This window comes from Ranitomeya imitator, chromosome 3, assembly GCF_032444005.1.
Source record: "Ranitomeya imitator isolate aRanImi1 chromosome 3, aRanImi1.pri, whole genome shotgun sequence".
NCBI lineage: Eukaryota > Metazoa > Chordata > Amphibia > Anura > Dendrobatidae > Ranitomeya > Ranitomeya imitator.
Genome location: NC_091284.1, coordinates 785,197,154 through 785,220,728, shown reverse-complemented (window position 1 = coordinate 785,220,728; position 23,575 = coordinate 785,197,154). Strand labels below are relative to the sequence as shown.

Below are 23,575 nucleotides of genomic sequence, written 5' to 3'. Positions count from 1 at the left end.
TGATATCACAGCAAGATGGATAGCAATTTAGTGCCAACCTCCTCATATCATGGGCCCCATGTTAGTCACCTTCCCTGCCTCTGCTCCATATCTGACAGACGTCCTCATAGACTGGCAGATAATACAGAGTTTGTGTCCCAGTACAAGAGATCCTCATTTTAGGGCTATCTGACAATTATCTGACAACTCACTGTTTTCCGTAGCATCTTCTTGTAGATATTGTAGGCAAACATAGAGCTGGCTGACAGAAGCGAAGAGTCCGCAGAGGACATAACAGCCGCGGCGATGGCTCCCAGCCCGGCGACTGACACATAGGTTGGACATAGGTACTGGAGAACCAGAGGAAGAATCATATTTGCCTCATTTCGCTCATATGGCGTTGGCAAGCCGTAGCTAGTCTGGTTCCAATCTGAAAGAAATACAGCAAGTGGCAGATGGCTGCATCATAACATGGAATCTGCAGTTGTACAATTGTATCCTTCACATTTAAATTGGTATTTTCATCTTAAAATGTTATTCCATATCACTATTTTGCGCCATGCCATCCTGACTGGAAGGGTCCGGCTTCTGAGATGTCCACCGATTACAAAAGCCAATGGAGAGATCTCCTGCACAGAGGTGCTCCCTGAGGCGCCCAAGAAGAAGTCTTACCTAGGTGATCCCCACCGACTGAGGCATACAGATATCTGTCGGCTGGCTACTACTGTCGCCTGCTACTACAGGTCCCTCACAGTCACTATATACAGAAAATGACTCGATGAGCCCAGGGATGGAAGTGAGTTATTACTCACCCATATCCTGAGCCATGTTATGTATCTGCTGCATGAGCCTGAGAAGTACAGGAAACCTATAAAAATGGCCGACTGGAAAACATCTATCAATTCTTAAGTTAGCAGAGACCAGGTGGATAAGACTTTTGAGAGTGAGCTAAGCTTTTCCTCACGTATAACTTTAGAGTAATTATATCCAGCACAATTTTGAAGTCAGGAACTTTGGAACCTAAGGGTGTGTGCACACAACTTCTTTTTCAGACTGCTGAAAAAGCACTTAAAGGGGTATTCCCATCTCCAAGATCCTATCCCAATAAGTAGTAGGTGTAATAGTAATATTAGCAAATACCTCCAATTAGAAATGTAGCATAGTTCTTCTGAATTGCTATGTCTCTTACCCCATGTACAGGGCATTGCAATAGCTTAGGTATCCATGGTTACGAACACTTGCAATTAGCTAACCATGGATATTGCCTGCACATAAGAAACGAGATATAGTGAATGAGAAAAACTATACTACATTTTCAATTGGAGGTATTTGCTAATATTATTATTATTACACCTACTACTACATATTGGGATAAGATCTTGGAGATGGGTATACCCCATTAAGTGTTAAAAAGGATAAATGTATGCACAGCAATGAAAAGACGACTTGCTTTACATATTTTCAGGCTTTAGATCTTATTTTAACAGCTTCACTTCTCTAGAGACGAGCAGCAGTCCATTCTTTTATTTTACTCTCTAAGGCTGGTTTCACATTTGCGTTTTTTGCCGCTGCGTTTTAGCGCAAAAAAAGCATGCGTTTTTTTTCTATACTTAACATTAAAAACGCATGCGTTTTTTTGCATGCGTTTTGCCGCGTTTTGACAACGCATGCATCGTTTCTATGCTTGTGTTTTGTTGCGGAAATGCAACCTGTAGTAATTTCTAGTGGCGTTTTTTTGCCACAAAAAAAGCATGCATTTTTTTGCCGCAAAAAAACGCATTGCTGTCTATGTAAACGCATGCGTTTTTAAGCACATGCGTTTGCATGCGTTTTTAAACGCATGCGTTTCAATAGAAAAACACCAGAATACACACTGATAAGCCACCCCCAAACCCTAACCCTAACCCTAGGGATCCTAACCCTAACCCTAGGGTTAGGGTTAGGATCCCTAATAACCCTAGGGATCCTAACCCTAACCCTAACCCTAGGGATCCTAACTCTAACCCTAGGGTTAGAGTTAGGATCCCTAGTAACCCTAGGGATCCTAACCCTAACCCTAACCCCAGGGGTTAGGGTTAGTAAAAAATTTACAAACTTTGCAAAGCTATGCAAACTGACATGAGCTAAACAGAGGAAGAGATGTTGGAAGATGTTTAACTGCTTCCCATGCCACCGGCTTCTGAAGAAAGCCTGACATTGATAAGGTATTGGGCCAAACTAATGCTGGGGTTAGGGTTAGGATCCCTAGGGTTAGGGTTAGGATCCCTAGGGTTAGGATTAGGATCCCTAGGGTTAGGGTTAGGATCCCTAGGGTTAGGGTTAGGGTTAGGATCCCTAGGGTTAGGGTTAGGATCCCTAGGGTTAGGGTTAGAATCCCTAGGGTTAGGGTTAGGGTTAGGATCCCTAGGGTTAGGGTTAGGGTTAGGATCCCTAGGGTTAGGGTTAGGATCCCTAGGGTTACTAGGGATCCTAACCCTAACCCTAACGCTATCCCTAGGGATCCTAACCCTAACCCTAGCTATTTCTGTTTATAGTGGGTTTTCTAGTTGTTTTTGATGATTGGCATCTGTCACACATTTCTCATCATGCAGTAAAAAACGCATGTAAACGCGTCAAAACACCGCAATTTTTTTAACACATGCAAAAACGCATGTGTCTAAAAAACGCAGCGTTTTAACACGTTTACATGTGTTTTTTGCACCATATGCGTTTGCGTTAAAAACGCTGCGTTTTTTTACGCAAATGTGAAACTAGCCTTATATAGCGCCATTAATTCCACCACGCTTTATAGATATCATCACTTTCGCCATTGGGGCTCACAATCTAAACTCCCTATGAGTGTGTTTTTAGACTGTGGGAGGAAACCGGAGAGCCCGGAGGAAACCCACGCAAACTCCTTGAAGATGTCGTCATTGGTGGGAGTTGAAACCAGGACCAAGGTGCTGATACCCACTAAGTCACCATGTTAGCCAGCTCAGTTGGCTTCCACTGGGAAGCCACTTACTAGTTTATAAATACGAGTTTAAAAAATATACCGTTGGCGTAAGACGATGCAAAAAAAGTCCGAAAAGAGGCTTTAAGGTAACGTTCACACTAGCATTATGCTAGTGTGCGTCGGGTTAGCGTTGGGCGACGCAGCGGCGACGCACGCGTCATGCGCCCCTATGTTTAACATGGGGGACGCATGCGTTTTTGTTTGTTGCGTTGTGCGACGCATGCGTCTTTTTTGCCGCAAGCGTCGGACCAAGAAAACGCAACAAGTTGCATTTTTCTTGCGTCCGATTTTCGGCAAAAAACGACGCATGCGTCGCAAAACGCAGCGTTTTTGCGTGCGTTTTGCCGCGTTTTTGCGTGCGTTGTGCGTTGCGTCGCCGACGCAGCGGCGCACAACGCTAGTGTGAACGTAGCCTAAGAGATGCTTTAGAAAAAAAAACGCTGACGTTTCCTAAAATGTCTTCTTTTTGAAAAATTTGGTGGGTATGCCGGCATCTTAAAGATGTCATGTTCCCTAAGGCATTTAAGAACCTGAGAGATTGTATCCGCGTAGAAAGCTGAGTATTCACAGCATATTTTACCAAGCGCCGTGCAAAGGGCAAAAACAAAAATCTGCGGCTTTTCTGCACAAGATTGAACAAGCTCTGATTTCCATGTGCTTTTTCACATTTCTTAACATGGCCTTAAAACACTGAATGTTTTTCCAGACAGGCCAATTATTAATACAGAGAACTTTGTGATGTACCATGGCCGTGATGTATTAATACTTGGTTAGACCTTCATTATAGTACTGTTAGGCCCCATTCACACATTTGATTTGTGCCAACATGTTCTATTTTTATTTTTTACCGATGGAGCACTTGTCTATTAGAGCACATCAGCCTTTTTACCTGTCTGCATTTTTATTGTTGCGCACCTTCGTTTCACAAAAAAAAGGAATATCTGTTTTAATTCAATTCCCCCCACCAAAAAAAATACAAATCCGTTCAAGTGAATTGATCTGCAACACAAATGAAGACTTTCATTGTATCCAGCAAACTGATGACATTGGGTCAGTTTTACATATGAGGACACAGGCTGGCTTCTGAATTTGGCCAAAGTCTTTATTATTGATAACATTGATCATCTACTTACCGGTGGAGACCGCCACAGCCCCAATGAGAATAGATGGAATACCCATGATGGCGCAGAGCACTCCTGAGAGATAGGATGTCACCATCGCTTGCTTGGAAGACGATGCAGCAAGGACTCTCTGAAAGTAAGTCTGCCATGCAATGCCTCCCAGACTCTGAAATAAAAGCACTAACAATCTAGAGATATTCTATTCTATGTTCTAGAGAACAGAGACTGACAAAAAGTTGATCCATTATCCATATTTTTTAAAGCGTTGTCCAACCAGGTCATTCTCAAGATGTTCACAGGAGAATCAACTGGATGATTAGAAGGGAGATGATTAGAAGGGAGCCGCATGTAAGAGGAGCCCTCTATGTCCTCCAGCTTTCTAGAAAATTGGTTCCAGAGTATGCATGATATCTGAAGTGAGCCACAATGGTGATAAGGACCAATATGACTCTAGACTGGGTTTAAAAAGACTTGTTGTGTCCAATAAAATTGTCAATCAGCCCAGACAGTTTTAGAGCAGATCTTTGTGATCTTGTGAGACCTAAGGTACCTTCACACATAACGATATCGTGAACGATATCGCTGCTTTTTGTGACGTAGCAACGATATTGTTAACTAAATCGTTATGCGTGACAGCGACCAACGATCAGGCCCCTGCTGGGAGATCGTTGGTCGCTGGGGAATGATCAGAACTTTATTTCGTCGCTGATCACCCACTGACATCGTGTGTGACGCCAATTCAGCGATGTCTTCACTGGTAACCAGAGTAAACATCGGGTTGCTAAGTGCAGCGCTTAGTAACCCGATGTTTACCCTGGTTACCATTGTAAAAGTAAAAAAAAAAACACTACATACTTACATTCCTGTCACGTCCTTCAGCGTCAGCTTCCCTGCGTCCCCCAGTGTCATCGCCGGCCGGCCGTAAAGCAGAGCACAGCGGTGACGTCACCGCTCTGCTTTCCGGCCAGCGCTTACACAGTGCAGGGAAGCTGACGCTGGGGGACGCGACGGGAATGTAAGTATGTAGTGTTTGTTTTTGTTTTACTTTTACAGTGGTAACCAGGGTAAACATCGGGTTACTAAGTGCGGCCCTGCGCTTAGTAACCCGATGTTTACCCTGGTTACCCAGGGACTTCGGCATCGTTGGTCGCTGGAGAGCTGTCTGTGTGACAACTCTCCAGCGACCACACAACGACTTACCAACGATCATGGGCAGGTCGTATCGCTGGTCGTGATCGTTGGTAAATCGTTAAGTGTAACGGTACCTCTACAGTGATCTTCTTTAAAAGCTCACGGAGAGAGAATGCATTTTCAACCCTGGTTTACCCTTTACCTCTAAGATCCAGAGTTTGAACCCCAACCATCTCTTCCCAGCATGAGGAGGAACGCATGAAGCAAGAAACTGCAAATGGAGTAAGGTTTGAAGGATATCAATGCTGATGAGCGTGGGATATTGACTATGTTACCTATAATGTGTTCTGACATTGTCGATCAGCTCTCTGCCTCCGCTCCCTGCCTGACACATGACAGTACACATTATGCAATGTCATGGCTTGTTCAGTACTTGCCTACAGCCTGTATCTGCACAGCTTCTTTGGGGCATGTCCAGGAGCATAAAGTGAAGCTGGACCCATCACAAAGAAGCTGTGAGTTAACAGGCAGAGGACAAAGGACATCAGGCATGGTCAGAGGGGATGGTTTGCAAAAGAAACAATGATCAAGCCACATTCTTCCCCTGATCTGTGACCTAATGGAATAAGGAGTTATAAGGATGCTAGCTTGTATAAGAAATTAGTAGCCCGATTTGTGACATAGCATCCCATAAGGCAGTGTTCCCCAAGTCCGGTCCTCAAGAGCCACCAACAGGTCATGTTTTCAGTATTTCCTTAGTATTGCACAGTTGATAATTGCATCACCTGCACAGGCAATAATTCCATCACCTGTGCAATACTAAAGAAATCCTGAAAACATGACCTGTTGGTGGCTATTGAGGACTGGACTTGGGGAACACTGCCATAAGGGAACGGGATCACTCAGAAGCTGCGACTCCTTCACAGTGCGTAGTTCCAAACAGCAGATACTGTGACAACTGAAAACATTAATAAATATGTCTTCCTTTATAGCTACTGAAGTTATGTCAATGAGAATACTTTTTTTTTAATCTCCTTTTTAAATTATAACATTTTCGTTGCGTGGAGAGCCAACTAGAAGTAGCTCACTAGATAAAGATTTCCTAGACACAGCTATTATAGAATTTCATTCGAGATGGGGAGGCCTGTTATCAAATTATTTGGGTGCTCCAGTGGTCGGACTGCCACTGTCATAGTTATTTCCTACCTCATTGATAAGGGATACCTGGTGATTTCGGAGTGACCACTAGATCTAGATTTTCTGTACACAGCTACCATAGAACAAAGTACTATCTGTATAAAGTCATGGATTCTGTACATAGAGATATATTACTGGACATAATATATAAAAGCCTCGTGATGCGATTCCAGCTTCTACTCAGTAGCAAAATAACTTACCAGAAACGCCAAATCATCCAACCATCTTGCAATGTACTTTGGTTGTATATTACCAATCCAGGGCCCTTGGTACACTTCATGCACTGCTGTGTAAGCAATGTTTTCAGATGCAGAATTTAGAAGAGTAAATGGTACACAAATCCACTACGTTTAAAATAAGACAAATGATTAGTATTCATTTCATATGTAATAAAAGTTAAAAACAATAAGGGTCAGAACCTGTCTATTATTTATATCACATCACTCAAAGACCATGTACACCCAAAATATAGAAACAGCCTTGAAACAGTGTTTTCATGGCGGCCATTTTGAAAAACAAACAGGAAGTTCAGATATATTAGTTTTCACCAAGGCCAAACTGAGGATGGGAGGGTGGTAGGTGGCATAAGGGGGCTGTTAGGGGAAGTAGTTGTGATTTATGGATACAAAAATATTTGTATGATCAGTTTGGACAATTTAACATTTTGGGAGGATATTGTCTTACAAAGGTTCCTAAAATTGACATTTATGACAGGTAAAATACACTGGTTGCTGAGACCTGAGCAAATTTCTAAGGGGCCTGAGTCCCTGAAAAGGTGACCATTTATATTTTAACATAGAGAGTAGAGATGATGAATAGATTCAAAGAGAATCAAATTCATTTTGGATTTTAGGAAATTCACAGGTCTGGGTGAATTTGAACAATTTGCAAATCGATTCAGGTAATTTGCCATAAGAATATATCAGCTACAGAAGGTTCACATGGCCTCTGATGCAGCCACATGGGCTTCCAAATAATGCTTTGCAGCTATCACATCACATGGTATATAATGCAGCCAATTAGGAGCCTGTATAAAAGCCAAGGCAGAGAACACAGCAGTCATTCTAGGGTGATTTATGATAGTGAATTTACATCAGAGCTCACAACTCAGCAATATAAATAAGAAGACAAAGCCCTAAACCATTGGACAAATATGCCAGCCTGTAATGTATTGTAGAAGACTGAAATATTCTGTAAATAATTCAGATTGTCAATTGATAGGGTATGGCACTGAGTCACTTTTCACGGACAAGCCTTGAGACGGGATAATCAAGGAGTCCAAGGTCAAAAGCCAGGAGGGTATGTCATAAACAGAAGGGAGAGACAAAGGCGTAGTATCGGGATTGGAACCCAGCAGCTCTTGTGCACCAGGCGGCAGTTCTTGCCTCTGAACTATTCAGCTCACTGGACAGTTCCTTGCTAAACCAAATACTATTACCTGTGTGGTTCCTGATTGACTCTATCCTGTTGTTCTTGATTATCTCTATCCCGAGTTCCTGATTGACTGAATCTACTGATTGAACACCCTACTTAAACCTGGCACTGCACTTCCTTCCTTGCGAGATTATTGAGCTTCCAGCCTTTAATCTAGCTTTTTCCCACCTGCTGCTTATCCTTAAGATCCTACTGCTGTTCAGTGTACCGAAGTCTGGCTATATCCTGACTACATTACCTGCTTATCCTCCCAACTATACTGCTGCTCTATGGACCGACCTCTGGCTATATCCTGACTACGATTTCTGCTTATCCTCAACATTCTACTGCTGCTCCATGTACCGACCTCTGGCTATATCCTGACTACATTACCTGCTTATCCACCAAATATACTGCTGCTCCATGTACAAACTCTGGCTATATCCTGACGATGCTTCCTGCTGGTGCTGCCCCTAGTGGTTGCAATATTACTACTCCAACTCAGGTCAGTCCATAATATGTAGTTAGGTAATGGTCCAAGTTGAGAATACCAGGAGGATAGCGGATCAATGCAGAAGGCGTTAACGAGATGGATGGTCAGAACGCGGTCCAAGGTCAGGCAACGGAATGTCAGCAAACAGAACACAAGGCGCAAAGAGACAAAACACACAATAGTGGAATGTACATCTGGCAGAGGTCTGGGACTAACAGCCCAGTTCAGTAGCCTGGCAATCACTTGGACAATGAACACCTGGAGACAGCCAACACCTTCCAGTCTGAGATTGGATAGCCGAGCTGTCAATCAACACACCGACTGCTCAGGACGCCCCTGCACCAGACTGGATGACTGAGCTGTCTATTAACGTATTGACAGCTTCAGCATGCCCTTGTTCAAGATTGGACTGCTGAGCTATCAGTAACTGCATCTCAGATACAGTGATTGAGGGGTGGAATTGAGATAAAAGGAAAGAGATAGGAAATATGCCAGCAGTAGTGCCAGATTCCGTGCCTCTCCTTTCTTTTACTTATTCGTATTGCACTAGAAAGCAGCAGTAAGGCAACACAATATTTTTTACAGAAAAGAAAAATAAAATCTGTGTCAGTCAGAAACGGAGTGCTTTCTCATCACAAAGGTCTATGCTGATGTTTTGCATATGTTCTGCAATTCTTTTTGTAAATGGGGGGGGAGTAATGTTTTTTTATAAATACTAAAGAATATTCCCCAAAATCCAGACACTTAACTACGACTGTCTACTGTATGTCACAAACTATTTTTTTTTAAATAACTGTTTTAATAGTCACATTTTACATCCGTACATGCTTCACAGATATTGTGGTCTGCTGCCATGTTTTTCTATCTATATGTATTACTTCCTACCTAGCGTTTCTTGTATATGTCATTTTTGGGAAGGATGGGTTGAATTTTACTAATAAAAATAGGCATGACAATTAAAAAAAAATAGGCATTTAACTGTGCATTTCTTTTTTTTACACTTCTGTCTTTACTAGTCTAATTTGACAACTGTACATACTGCACCTATACTGCCACCTGATGCTATGTTCTTTTCGGCATGGGTTACATAATTAGGGTATGTGTCCACGGCCCAGAATGATGATGGCGCTTTGGACGGAGCGTAAAACCCGCTCTGCCCAAAGCGCCGCCCCCTTCTGTACGTGCGGTGATTCCGGATGTGTTCAGTGAACATATATACTACGTGGCTGTGCTATATACTACGTGACTGTGGTATATACTACGTGGCTGTCTGTGTTATATACTTCGTGGCTGTGTTAGATACTACGTGGCTGTGCTATATACTATGTGGGTGTACTAAGCGCGACGTACATACATACATACATATTCTAGAATACCCGATGCGTTAGAATCCGGCCACCATTTAGTGGCAATATAAAAGAAAAGAAAATCCATACCACTTATAAGAGTGAAGAAGCTGCGAACAGCAGCAGCACTAGCACCACTACTTCTACTGGCACTAGCCATCATGGCTATAAAGCTATAAAGATCACAACTGGTCTCCTTTGCCTCTGGCAAACATATTGGTGGGGAGAATATGTAATATATAGCTCATCACTCATCTCAGTCACTGCAGGATGTTACTGACAGCGACCCTGACAGTTTGTGTCAGTGTTCTGCACAAAATTGTCTGACTGTTCATAACAGACCAAGAGGGATATTTTTTGGACCATTTTTTTAATTTCTAGAAAATATGAAAATTCTGTCTGTGCTATTAAATGGGCTGCTGGTTACTATCCCTTTCTATGAAGTTGAGGTCTCAGTGATATTACAAAAGCTATGTTTGCATCAAACAGCTTAAAAGGGTTTGGATACAGTGTCCCAGAAGACTGCAGAATTGCAATTTGCTGAAATTCAAATTTTGGGGAAAAAGTCCTTGACCCTGTTGTTATCAATTTCCTAAAGGTTGAATTATCTCAGAAACAATTTAGGGGTACCACAGAACAGGTACCCACTGATTTCATATGTTAATATCTAAAATAATATTCATTTCATAAAATCTCACGTAATTCCAGGAAAATATCTGTAAATATAATCATGTTTGTGGCAAATCTGACAGCCAGCACTCACTCCTATGTGATCTCAGTAAGTAATGTACAAAAGTTTAAAACAGGTGTGGAAAAATGCTGCACCGTAAGAATGCTTTAAAAAATAGAATGTTTGTGGCGCCCCAGCGGTCCGGGTGCCACAGTGGTATTGCCTGCCTCTCGGCCTCTCAGGAAGGGTGATGCCATGCCTGATAGCAAGAAGGGATCCCCTTAACAGGTAACACTAGCATATAACACTTTCCTGACTCCAGACCAGAAGGGGGAGCTCTAAACCTGGTTTCAGGGTAGCTTCCCTTGGATACAGTGTCTCAGAAGACTGCAGAATTGCAATTTGCTGAAATTCAAATTTTTGGGAAAAAGTCCTTGACCCTGTTGTTATCAATTTGCTAAAGGTTGAATTATCTCAGAAACAATTTAGGGGTACCACAGAACAGGTACCCACTGATTTCATATGTTAATATCTAAAATAATATTCATTTCATAAAATCTCACGTAATTCCAGGAAAATATCTGTAAATATAATCATGTTTGTGGCAAATCTGACAGCCAGCACTCACTCCTATGTGATCTCAGTAAGTAATGTACAAAAGTTTAAGGCAGGTGTGGAAAAATGCTGCACCGTAAGAATGCTTTCAAAAATAGAATGTTTGTGGTGCCCCAGAGGTCCGGGTGCCACAGTGGTATTGCCTGCCTCTCGGCCTCTCAGGAAGGGTGATGCCATGCCTGATAGCAAGAAGGGATCCCCTTAACAGGTAACACTAGCATATAACACTTTCCTGACTCCAGACCAGAAGGGGGAGCTCTAAACCCGGTTTCAGGGTAGCTTCCCTGTAAGTTCTGGTCTGGAGGAGGAGTTAGGGGCAGTCTGTGTGAGACAGTGTAGGGAGAGGAAGCGCAGGAGAAGAGAGAAACTGGAGTGGAGCTGCGATTGGGCTCACTCCAGGTTTGAGGGCAAGAAACCAGACACCGAAGTCCGAGGTTGTGTGGGAACTGTATGCCCCACAGCAGAAACCGGAGGGCAGGAGATTTCAGGTCTCCTGGCCACCACTGACACCCGAAGGCACAGCAGCAGATTAGAGCCCGGAGTCACCACGAGGGAGGGACACCTGTAAAAAGTCTTGAGCTGCCTGCCATGAGGGTAGTGTTCAATCTGAGGGACAGATTGAGAGAGGTACTTAAGGAAAGCTAATGCATCAAGAACCCAGAATTCAGAGAAGAAAGGAAGGCTTCCAACCCCACTGCAGTGCGCAGGTGCCAGGGATCTTTGACCTTTCCCTTCACCTGTGCACTGCAGTACTTCGCTCTGCCCTCAACAGGTCAGAGAAGCACGCCTGCGCAGAAGCGTGATGCCGAGGAGACTTTGTGCGTGACGCAGGGATGTGTCATCTACACGAAGCAAGCAGGAGGGTGGCATTGCAAGAAGAAGGCAGGCCCAAAAGAAGAAGAGCGATGCCCCTCAGACCGGACTGGACCGCCCCGCAGGTGAGTATAATAAAAGTTATTTTCCTTCTCCTGCAGGTCAGGTTGGGGGCTTATATGCAGCATTATAGAATGCTGTATATCAGCCCTGAAAGGTGATGGCCGTATCTCATATTGACCAAACCTGGTGACAGGTTCCCTTTAATAACATTGGTTGTATGGATGGGGTTGTTGTTCTGCTGCAGAATAAATTTGGATCTAATCAGACGCCTCTCTGATGGCATTACATGATGGATACGTTTCTGCCTATATTTCTCAGCATTGAGGACACCATTAATCTTGAACAAATCCCCATCTCCATTTGCTGAAATGCAGCCCCAGACTTGCAGGACCCTTTACCTGCTTCTTTACTGGCTGCAGACATTCATTATTATGCCGTTCTCCATCCCTCCGTTCTCCAGCCCTTCGGCAAGCAAACTGCACCTGCTGCTATTTTTCTGAACCCCAGTTGCAATGTTTTCGTATATACCGTAGTTCAGTTGTTTGGTCTTGTTTCCATGTTGAAGGTATGACTTTTGGCCGTAATTCTTCCATGCAGACCAATTCTGGACAGACTTCTCTGAATAGTAGATCTGTGTAGCTGGGCTCCACAGGTTAATGCCAGTTCTGAGCGGATTACACTGCTGGATATTTTCTGATTTCAAAGGGAATTAAATATGATGCGTCTTTATTCTGCCTCACTGGTTCTATGGTCCTCAACATTGCAATTTCTTGGTGTCCTCACAGTAGAGTGTTCCATACCTGTCCGTGCTTTGTTTCCCTCACCCCAGGCCGCTAGACTCTGTTGTGCTCCACATCAGGCTTTGCAGATCTGATCCCAAGTGAGCAACTACCCAGACCTGTATTGGACTCACCATGATACACGCATGTGTCTTGGTATTAAGACTTCAGTGTTGCTAGATTCTGGCTTACTCTATACACCTTGACCTGCTCATCTGCTATCTGCAGTCTTCTTGACATCTCCCGCCTGCTTACCTGTGGTCTCCTGAATGTCTCCTGCCTGCTTGCCTGTGGTCTCCTGGATGTCTCCCACCTTCCAGCAGTTTCCATCATCCTGTCTGCTTGCCTGTGATCTCCTTGATGTCTCTCACCTGCCAGCGGTTTCCAGCATCTTGCTTGCTAGCCTGTAGTCTCGTGGACATCGCCCGTCTGCCTGCGGTTTCCGTCATCCTACTTGTCTGTGGTTTCCTACATCCCGCCTACCTGCCTGAGGTCTCCTGTCCCTCAGCTGTCCATGTCCCGCCTATCTGCTGCACCAACTGTAGGGTTTAGAGGATCCACTTCAGGAGGTGAGTCTAATATTGAAAAAAACAGCGAGGTATTTATCCATCATGCAGTACTATCAAGAAGGCTTCTGACTGACCCCAAATTTATTCAGTAACATGACAACAGACCCAAACATACAACCAATGTCATTAAGAACTATCCTCAGCATAAAGAAGAACAAAAAGTCCTGAAAGTTATGATCTGTCCCTCCCAAAACCCTGATCTCACCTCACCATCATTGAATCTGTCTGTGATTACATGAAGAGACAGAAGGTTTTACACAAATGATGTCCACAGATCTATGGTTAGTTTTCCAAGATGTTTGGACCAAACTTCCTAACTAGTTCCTTCAAAAGCTGCATGTAAATATACCAAGAAGAATTGATGCTGCTTTCAAGGTAAAGGATGATCACACCAAATATTGATATGATTTACATTTCTCTTTTGTTCATTCACTTTACATTTTGTTAATTGATAAAAAAAAAAAAACTATTAACACTTCTATTTTTTGAACGCATTTCTACTTTTCAGCATTTTGTCCACTCCTGCCTAAAACTTTTGCAAAGTGGTGTATGTAGTATTTCAATTCCCCCAGCATAATTTTTAATTCTCGTTTTATTTTTTTTCATTGCTGGTATACTGTCTTCTATGATCCTTCGCATGTAAAGCTTTATAAACATTTAAAAAAAAAGACACCATCCCAAATGGGAGGGACATTAAATAATATAGATGAGAAGATTTACTAAGCCCATTGCACAAAGGAAAACACTACAAACCTAACATACGTGCACTTCTCCAGATTTACTATGTATTTTAGATATTTTTTGCACCTCTTTAGACAGTGGAGAGATGAAAAGAAAAAGTGAAAAGGCCTAAAACATGCTGCAAAATTTGCATCAAAATTTTGGCTAAAAATATGGTTGTAAAGTAAGATAATATTATCTAACTATGCAGCAAAGCTGATACACAGACCACACTGCTGCGCTACTCTAGATCAAACTTTTTATAACTTTTGGTCATATCTACCATTTACCACATTGTTAACGATGCTTTGCTCCTAGATAATTAGTATTACATTGTATCACGTTAAATACTATTGCAGTAGGGCCTTGGACCAAGGGCGTAACGAGCGTGGTCACAGATTGTGCCCAAAGGTGGAGGGGATACTGCCAATGCCATCGCATATTTCAGCTTGTGCGTCCGAGGAAGCAACTCAGGATGGGAGACATATATACCAGGATGGGCCCAGGATTGGAGAGATATACACTATATCAAGATGAGCCCATGATGGGAGACATATATACCAGGATGGGCCCAGGATTGGAAAGATAGACAGTATATCAAGATGAGCCCAGGACGGGAGACATATTTACCAGGATGTGCCCAGGATTCGGGAGATATACAGTATATCAAGATGAGCCCAGGATGGGAGACATATATACCAGGATGGGCCCAGGATTGGAGACATATACAGTATGTCAAGATGAGCCCAGGATGGGAGACATATATACCAAGATGGGCCCAGGATTGGAGACATATACAGTATGTCAAGATGAGCCCAGGATGGGAGACATATATACCAGGATGGGCCCAGGATGGGAGACATATACAGTATGTCAAGATGAGCCCAGGATGGGAGACATATATACCAAGATGGGCCCAGGATTGGAGACATATACAGTATGTCAAGATGAGCCCAGGATGGGAGACATATATACCAGGATGGGCCCAGGATGGGAGACATATACAGTATATCAAGATGAGCCCAGGAGTGGAGACATACTGTATATACCAGAATGGCAGAAAAATGTTTAGAATTGAGAGTCCTCAGTGGTTGATACCTTTTAATGGCTAACTGAAAAGATGGTAACAAGTTGCAAGCTTTCAAGACTACTCAGGTCTCTTCATCAGGCATAGACCAGGACTTAGAACATTAGAAAGGCCCATACATCTAATTAACATGCAGGTGGGAGCCCAGATCTAAATTTTGCATCAGGGCCCATCGGACTCTAGTTACACCACTGCCTAGGACTCCAAATCCCCCTGTTAAATAAAAAGAATGCTTCTCACGTATCACTCACCAGACTGACGATCATAAAGAGTAGCTGGATGACATCCGTGTAGGCGACAGAATAGAGGCCACCGAGCAAAGTATACAGAATGACTGTACAAGCCGAGATTATAATAGATAAGTATCCCTTGACATCCAGGATAACTCTGACGGTGGCTCCTATGAGAGAACACAGGACTGATGAGATTATTCTTACCTATACCACTGTATTATACATAGAGGGCCCGATTTATTTTTGCATCTCTGCTTTTTTTTCTGCATTTTGGTATTTTTCACCTGCTTTTGAATTATGCCAAATTATTCTTTTAATAATCATTTTTAAAGGAAACTGGTTATCTCGGAAAAACACTATTATTTTCCTGCAGATATAGGGTTAATCTGCAGGTTAAAGTGGTTGTCCGGTCTTAGAGGGCAAGTCTGCAGTCGCTCTATATGACTGCATACTTGTGCATCCTAACATCACACGTGCTGCGCGCTGTGAGGATTCTCCGCTGCTGGCGCCTAAAGTGGCAGGCACGGTGCTGTCACGTGCCGACTGGATGGGCGCAGCCTAGCTCAATGCAAATATATTGAGCAAGGCTGGACACGTCTAGTCAGAATGTGGAAATCGCATACTTTAAGTCACATGATCGCCCGGCACCGGAGAATTTTCACAGTGCACAATGCCTGTGATGCAAGGATTTACAAGTCTGCAGCTACACAGCTTGACTGCAGACTTGTACCCTAATTCTAGACAACCCCTTTAATAGTGATACAAAGCTGCCTGGATAACTTCCTGAACCTGCAGATACCTGGAGAAAACAAACTTATATTCTCCCGGAGCCAATCGCTTTCACTCATGAAGGCATACAAGGAGTGGCTCAGTCACTGCTCACTATACTGTGAGCGAAGGCTGTAAGCATACCACAGCACTTTGATTGACAGGCGGCTCTACAGAACAAGCTGTCAGTCAAGGTTCCGGGGTGTGCTTACTAGACGCTCCGTTCACGCCCCCATAACTGAAAGCCGGCAGCTCTTGGAAGGGGATAAGGTTATTTTCTGCCAGTAGCCGCACTCTCAGTAATCTATTCAGGCAGCATTATAATGATAACACAAAAAGCCCAAATTGAAAAATATTTTTTCAATTTTCTCCACCATGCTCACACCCCAGTGGGGGAGCTTCCCAGGGAGATACTAAATCACTAATACCAAAAGGACACTCCAACAATTGGCAGCATAGAAGAACAAACGGAGTTAACGTCCATAAAATTAAACAAGTTTATTGGTTACACAAATAACAACCATAGCTGTATAAATATACAAATCATATTTCATAATATATTAAATTACACACAGTAATGTGCGTAATTTAATATATTATGAAATATGATTTGTACATTTATACAGCTATGGTTGTTATTTGTGTAACCAATAAATTTGTTTAATTTTATGGACATTAACTCCGTTTGTTCTTCTATGCCAGCATTATAATGATATTTACCTTCAGACTAAAGGTACCGTCACACTGAACAACTTAACAACGATATCGCTAGCGATCCGTGACGTTGCAGCGTCCTGCATAGCGATATCATTGTGTTTGACACGCAGCAGCGATCTGGATCCTGCTGTGACATCGTTGGTCGGAGCAAAAAGGCCAGAACTTTATTTCGTCGCTGGATCAACCGCAGACATCGCTGAATCGTGCGTGTGTGACGCACTGTGTCAGCGCCGGCCGTAAAGCAGATTACAGCGGTGACGTCACCGCTCTGCTTTACGGCTGGCGCTTACACAGTGCAGGGAAGCAGAACGCCGGGAGAAGCGACAGACACCGGAATGTAAGTATGTAGTGTTTATTTTTTTTACATTTACACTGGTAACCAGGGTAAACATTGGGTTACTAAGCGCGGCCCTGCGCTTAGTAACCCGATGTTTACCCTGGTTACCCGAGGACTTCGGCATCGTTGGTCACTGGAGAGCTGTCTGTGTGACAGCTCTCCAGCGACCACACAGCGACGCTGCAGCAATCGGCATCATTGTCTAGATCGCTGCAGCGTCGCTAAGTGTGACGGTACCTTTAATCTATATCTGCAGGTAAATAGTGTTTTGAGAGGTGACAGGTTTCCTTTTAGTCTGTTTCCTATGTTCTCGACTTTTCAAGTTTTTTTATGTTTGTCATTGTGGGCGTGTTTTTTGTTTTCCAGATTTTTGCCGTCAATTTATCACTTGCAACTTTTTTAAAAGGTCTCACATTTTTTTGTGAAAATGTACTCCTGAAGTGTTTTTATGTTCTCCTGAAATTTTGACGGAAATTGTGCAACAGACCTATGGCACAAAAATGTTTATTTATTCATGAACCACATGCCCAATTTTGAAGAATTTGGCGCAAGAAATATTGACTTTAGAATAAACCCATAAAAGATTAATTGGACCAGGTGGGTCTGATATAACGGTACTCTACAATTTATTTCATGTAGGGTCTTTATGCCTGTTCTTGATCTTTTTCCTTGGTAGACACTTAAGGTCACACAGTAGGTGGGTTTCAGAATTTCAACTTGCTTTATGTCTAATTACGGAAGAGTTTGGTGTTAAATCTAAACTCTAAACTCTTTCAGAAATCTTGGATATGTGACACCACTCTTTTCCGAGAGTGATCCTCAGTTTCATGAGTGGTAATGAGTTAGATATCTTCAAGATTCTGCTCTATGTGATTTTAAGTTGACTACTAATGGTTACACCAGGACTTGTTTGGATGACATCCTCCATATAAGACCTGGCGTTTAGTAGAAATTAGGTATTATGACTCACCCAGTGAGGCCAGAATTGAGGCAAACCAAAAAATGTCTCCCAGCAGTGGTGGGATAAACAGAATACTCCCCATTGTATCTCCAAACGTTTCTTGAAGAGGATCCATCATCGTCACATAATTTTTAGACCTCATTGGCTTAACAAAGAAAAGTGCACCTGAAAATACACAAGATTATCAAAGAACAGAACCATATAAGATAGAAGTGGTTGTAGAACATCAAAGTGGTGGGACCATGACACAAAGCTTTAGCATTAGTGGGAATTCGATGAAAAGAACTAGGCATTGAACATGACCACAATCTTTACAAGAACATCAGACGATTGGGGGGCTGAGAAGATGGAAGACCTGGCTCATGGGGTTGTCCACTTTTAGAGACTTTTTCCTCTTACTTAAATGCAATCTGGCTTGCGGCCACATCACTCCACTCAAACTGCCCTAACTAAGTTCACCAATGACCTATTAACTGCCAAAGCCAAGCAGCACTACTCTGTCCTCCTCCTCCTAGACCTGTCCTCTGCCTTTGACCATTCCCTACTATTACAGACCCTCTCATCTCTTGGCATCAATGACTTGGCCCTATCTTAGATTTCATCATACCTAACAGACCGGACATTCAGCTTCTCCCACTCGCCCACCACCTCCTCACCTCGCCCCCCATCTGTCGGAGTCCCGCAAGGTTCAGTCCTAGGACCTTTGCTCTTCTCTATCTATACCTTTGGCCTTGGACATCTCATAGAGTCCCATGGTTTTCAGTATCATCTTTATGCCTACGACACAAAGATCTACATCTCTGGACCAGATAGCACCACCCTACTAACCAGAATTCCACAATTTCTGTCTGCTATTTCATCCTTCTTCTCCGCTAGATTTCTAAAACTTGATATGTGTCACGCTCACGCCCTGACTGGTGGGCGTGAGCTCGGGGGTTTTGTGACCCCACTGTGCCACAAACCAGACTACCCTGGAAGGGGCGTGACTATGACAGCTGCCTGGGTTTTCACTGGAGCCTCTGATGGTGAGGACAGGCTTGTGCAGCAGGCAGCTGCCAGGTGCTACTCCAGGGTGGTGTCTGGCTGTGGCTGCTGATCCCACTTGGGAGACAGGAACACCAGGATTGGTGTGGGCATTAGGCAGGACTGGCAGAAGAGCACGGCTGGAACACAGACGAGTAGGCTGGCACGGCTGAGACAGGGCTGGCAGAGAACTCAGGGCTGGCAGAGACACGGCAGGAAACAGGACTGGCTAGGACAGCAGGAACACAGGGCTGGAAGGCAGGGCAGGAACGGCAGGACCACAGGATTGGGAGGCACTGCAGAGAACACAGGACTGGAAGGCAGGGCAGGAACGGCAGGACTGGCAGGAACACAGGATACACAGGACTGGTTGATGTGGTGTATGAATCAGGCTGCACTCAGATGACACCCGAGTGCAGTCCTATTGTGAGTGTGATGAAAGAACAGGTAGGGACCTGTACACACAGAAGATGCAGGTACGGAAACAAGCCAGAAGGAAAGGAGAATGAAGGAACAGGTAGGGACCTGTTCACACAGGAGGTGCAGGAAAGGAAACAAGCAGAAAGGAATGAGGTATGAAGAAACAGGTAGGGACCTGTTCACACAGGAGGACCAAGTAACAAGTAGAAGGTGGAACTAAGAAAAGAGAAGGAGAAGGCAGAGCCAAGGGCGGAGACGCTGGAGGCGGAGCCAAGAGCGGAGACGCTGGAGGCGGAGCCAAGAGCGGAGATGTGGGAGGCGGAGCCAAGAGCGGAGATGCTGGAGGCGGAGCCAAGAGCGGAGACAAGAGCGGAGACGCTGGAGGCGGAACCAAGAGCGGAGACGCTGGAGGCGGAACCAAGAGCGGAGACGCTGGAGGCGGAACCAAGAGCGGAGACGGAGCCAAGTGCAGAAACACAGGAGGCAGAGCCAGATAGTACCGCAAAGAGCGGAGCCAGATAAAACCGCAAAGAGCGGAGCCACAGAACAAAGCCAGAGAGTGCGAAGCAAGGTCTGAGTGCAGAGCCGCAAGAGTGCGGAGTGTAAGCAGACAGAAAACACAAGGAAAGAAAGCAGGGAAGGAAGCCACAGAAAAGGAGACTGAGAAAAGACAAAGTACAGACAAGGCAATAGAACAAGACACAGGGACAAAGACACAGGGACCAGGATATTCTGCCTCCTGGAGGGCGGACTACAAGAACAAGGCAAAAGCACAGAGAAAAGCTCAGAGGGAATAACTCAGAGCAAGGCCAGGCAAACTCAACAGCTAAACACTAACTGAGCTAACACATTGCACAGGCCCAGACCACAGGGTGGAGCTGCACTATATACAGGAGGCCTCTTGGTAATTGGTCAGGAACTGATTAGGCAGATGCGCCTGATTCCTATAAGAACCAGAGAGTTCAGGCGCCGGCCCCCTATACACATAGCCATGAGGCATGCAGAGAGCAGAGACACAGAACATGGAGCTGGCATTAAAGAGAAACCACATCATGACCTGGAGCAGTGGGTAAGATTGTGTGAGAGATGTGAGGCCATGCCGTGATGCCAGCAGAGTTGTTACAGTACCCCCCCCCCCCCCTTTACGGCCCCTCTTCTTCAAGCCCGCCAGAATAACTTGTAGAAGAAGGATAGGAGCACACATAGTCCAGGCCAACATGACATCTTCAGGGTAGAATAAGGCAGGCGGGTCACCAGGAATCTCATAAAACAAAGTCTCTTGGTGCTCAACAGGGTTAGCTTCCACAATGAGCTGGACCACCTCCTTCAGGTAGACAGGTAACAGGGAATTGAATGCTGCTGTCTTAACATCTTCACCAGCCGGACACATGGAAACTGGAAGCCTTCTCATAGGATTCAACTTTTGCCCGACAGGTAGCAGAGATGTTCTTAGGTACGGAACACAAGAAAAGTCATTAGAGATGAGAGTGGAGAACAACAGCTCCACCGGGTCAGAGAAAAATTGAGGTGAACAAACTTCTGTTTTGAAATCTTCACCAGCCGGCCACAAGGACGCTGAAGGTATCCACATAGGAACCATCTTCTGCCCGTTATCCAGAAGAAATCGTCCAAACGGCGGGGATGTTCCTAGGAACAGATTACAGGAATAGTCGTGGGAGATGTGTGGAGAGATAGTCACCGCTTCCCCATCTTCAGTGACGTTAGCACACCTTGACTCGACGACTAACTGTTTACTGGTATAGTCGCTGGAGATGTGTGGAGACATCGTCACCGTTTCCCCATCTTCAGTGACGTCAGCACAACTTGACTCGACGACTAACTGTTTACTGGTATAGTCATTGGAGATGTGGGGAGACCCCGTCACCGTTTCCCCATCTTCGGTGACGTCAGCACACCTTGACTCGACGACTAGCAGACCAGCTGAAGAAGATGACACTGCTGAGTGTCTTTGACGCATGGGAACCAGACACTTCTCAAGACTGGGTAAGTTCAAACGAAGCACTTTACTGGAACTCTTGACCAGAGCGGGTGGTAGAGTCCTTGGCTCAGAATGACCCATGGGCATAACAGACAGCATACGGAAAACAAACTTCTTCATGCATTAGGCTCCAACTTGGAGCTGTAGTTGTCCTAGCAGGACTAGACTGCTCTTTAGCAGGGCTCGGCCATTATCAGGCAACGCCCACACCGGGTTCTGGAGCTGTAGAATGGAGACCATACACTGACTCCGAATGATAGGCGGCTCAAACACACCAAAGCTCCCAGAAGGCAGAGAAACAGTCATTAGCTTTGACGGAAAGGAAGTACTCTCGCCAGGGGCAGCCTCTCCTACTGGCCCAGGGTTTTGGAGTACAGGCCTCACAGGGCAAAGACCATCTGAATGTTCTTTACAACCACAGGGATACCGTATTTCAATCTCTGCACCAGATTCAGGCTGCAGATTTGCCAGACCCCTTTTATTACACCTCCTGGATCTTGCTCGGGTGGCCGTTTTGGCGGGTTGTGGAACAGATGAGTCTTGGACGGTCATGGACGGAAGTGACGGTTTACCTACAGGTTTCTTTCGTCTGGTCCGTCTCTGTGAGCTTGAAGGGGGAGACTTTTCAGGAGATGCAGTACTTGGCTCATCGAAGGCTTTACAGAAGGCCACCAGGAAGGCCGGCAGATTCGAGATGATGGGGTCCCCTGCTTCCCAAAGGGGGTCGCACCACATCAAAGCATCTCCTCTAAGGTAGGCCATTAAGAAACCTACTTTCAACCAGTCGGTGGGGAATTGGGTAGCATGCCACTTGAAATAACGCAGGCACCGCTCCAGGAACACACGACATTGCTTTGGGTCCCCATAGTAGCATGGAGGATCTGCTGGCTTGGATTCGTCATTAGGAGCGCAGGCTTGAAGTCGATCAAACAGCTCATTAGAGATGACAGTAGGGGATGGAGCAGTGAAGGACTGGCTTTCAGAATGGGTAAACATTTTCCTCGGAGGCCAATACTGGCAAGAAGAGAGTTCATCTTGCTTCGAGAGCGAAGGCACATGGGACTCAGCGGGGACCATGGCCTGTGCAAACTGTCACGCTCCCGCCCTGACTGGTGGGCGTGAGCTCGGGGGTTTTGTGACCCCACTGTGCCACAAACCAGACTACCCTGGAAGGGGCGTGACTATGACAGCTGCCTGGGTTTTCACTGGAGCCTCTGATGGTGAGGACAGGCTTGTGCAGCAGGCAGCTGCCAGGTGCTACTCCAGGGTGGTGTCTGGCTGTGGCTGCTGATCTCACTTGGGAGACAGGAACACCAGGATTGGTGTGGGCATTAGGCAGGACTGGCAGAAGAGCACGGCTGGAACACAGACGAGTAGGCTGGCACTGCTGAGACAGGGCTGGCAGAGAACTCAGGGCTGGCAGAGACACGGCAGGAAACAGGACTGGCTAGGACAGCAGGAACACAGGACTGGAAGGCAGGGCAGGAACGGCAGGACCACAGGATTGGGAGGCACTGCAGAGAACACAGGACTGGAAGGCAGGGCAGGAACGGCAGGACTGGCAGGAACACAGGATACACAGGACTGGTTGATGTGGTGTATGAATCAGGCTGCACTCAGATGACACCCGAGTGCAGTCCTATTGTGAGTGTGATGAAGGAACAGGTAGGGACCTGTACACACAGAAGATGCAGGTACGGAAACAAGCCAGAAGGAAAGGAGAATGAAGGACCAGGTAGGGACCTGTTCACACAGGAGGTGCAGGAAAGGAAACAAGCAGAAAGGAATGAGGTATGAAGAAACAGGTAGGGACCTGTTCACACAGGAGGACCAAGTAACAAGTAGAAGGTGGAACTAAGAAAAGAGAAGGAGAAGGCAGAGCCAAGGGCGGAGACGCTGGAGGCGGAGCCAAGAGCGGAGACGCTGGAGGCGGAGCCAAGAGCGGAGACGCTGGAGGCGGAGCCAAGAGCGGAGACGCTGGAGGCGGAACCAAGAGCGGAGACGCTGGAGGCGGAACCAAGAGCGGAGACGGAGCCAAGTGCAGAAACACAGGAGGCGGAGCCAGATAGTACCGCAAAGAGCGGAGCCAGATAGAACCGCAAAGAGCGGAGCCACAGAACAAAGCC

At 45.2% G+C, this 23,575-nt stretch overlaps 1 protein-coding gene across 1 annotated transcript in view; it reads right to left on the bottom strand.

The window, feature by feature from the left end:
* The window catches only part of LOC138671192 (high-affinity choline transporter 1-like), a 57,688-nt gene that overhangs the window by 1,550 nt on the left and 32,563 nt on the right, over positions 1-23,575 (bottom strand). The window contains exons 3-7 of the mRNA XM_069759152.1: positions 18,017-18,172; positions 15,243-15,391; positions 6,624-6,767; positions 4,108-4,261; positions 192-409 (exon numbers count right to left, since the gene is read on the bottom strand). Coding sequence (XP_069615253.1) covers positions 192-409; positions 4,108-4,261; positions 6,624-6,767; positions 15,243-15,391; positions 18,017-18,172 — 821 coding nt within the window. The remainder of the gene's footprint in view (positions 1-191; positions 410-4,107; positions 4,262-6,623; positions 6,768-15,242; positions 15,392-18,016; positions 18,173-23,575) is intronic.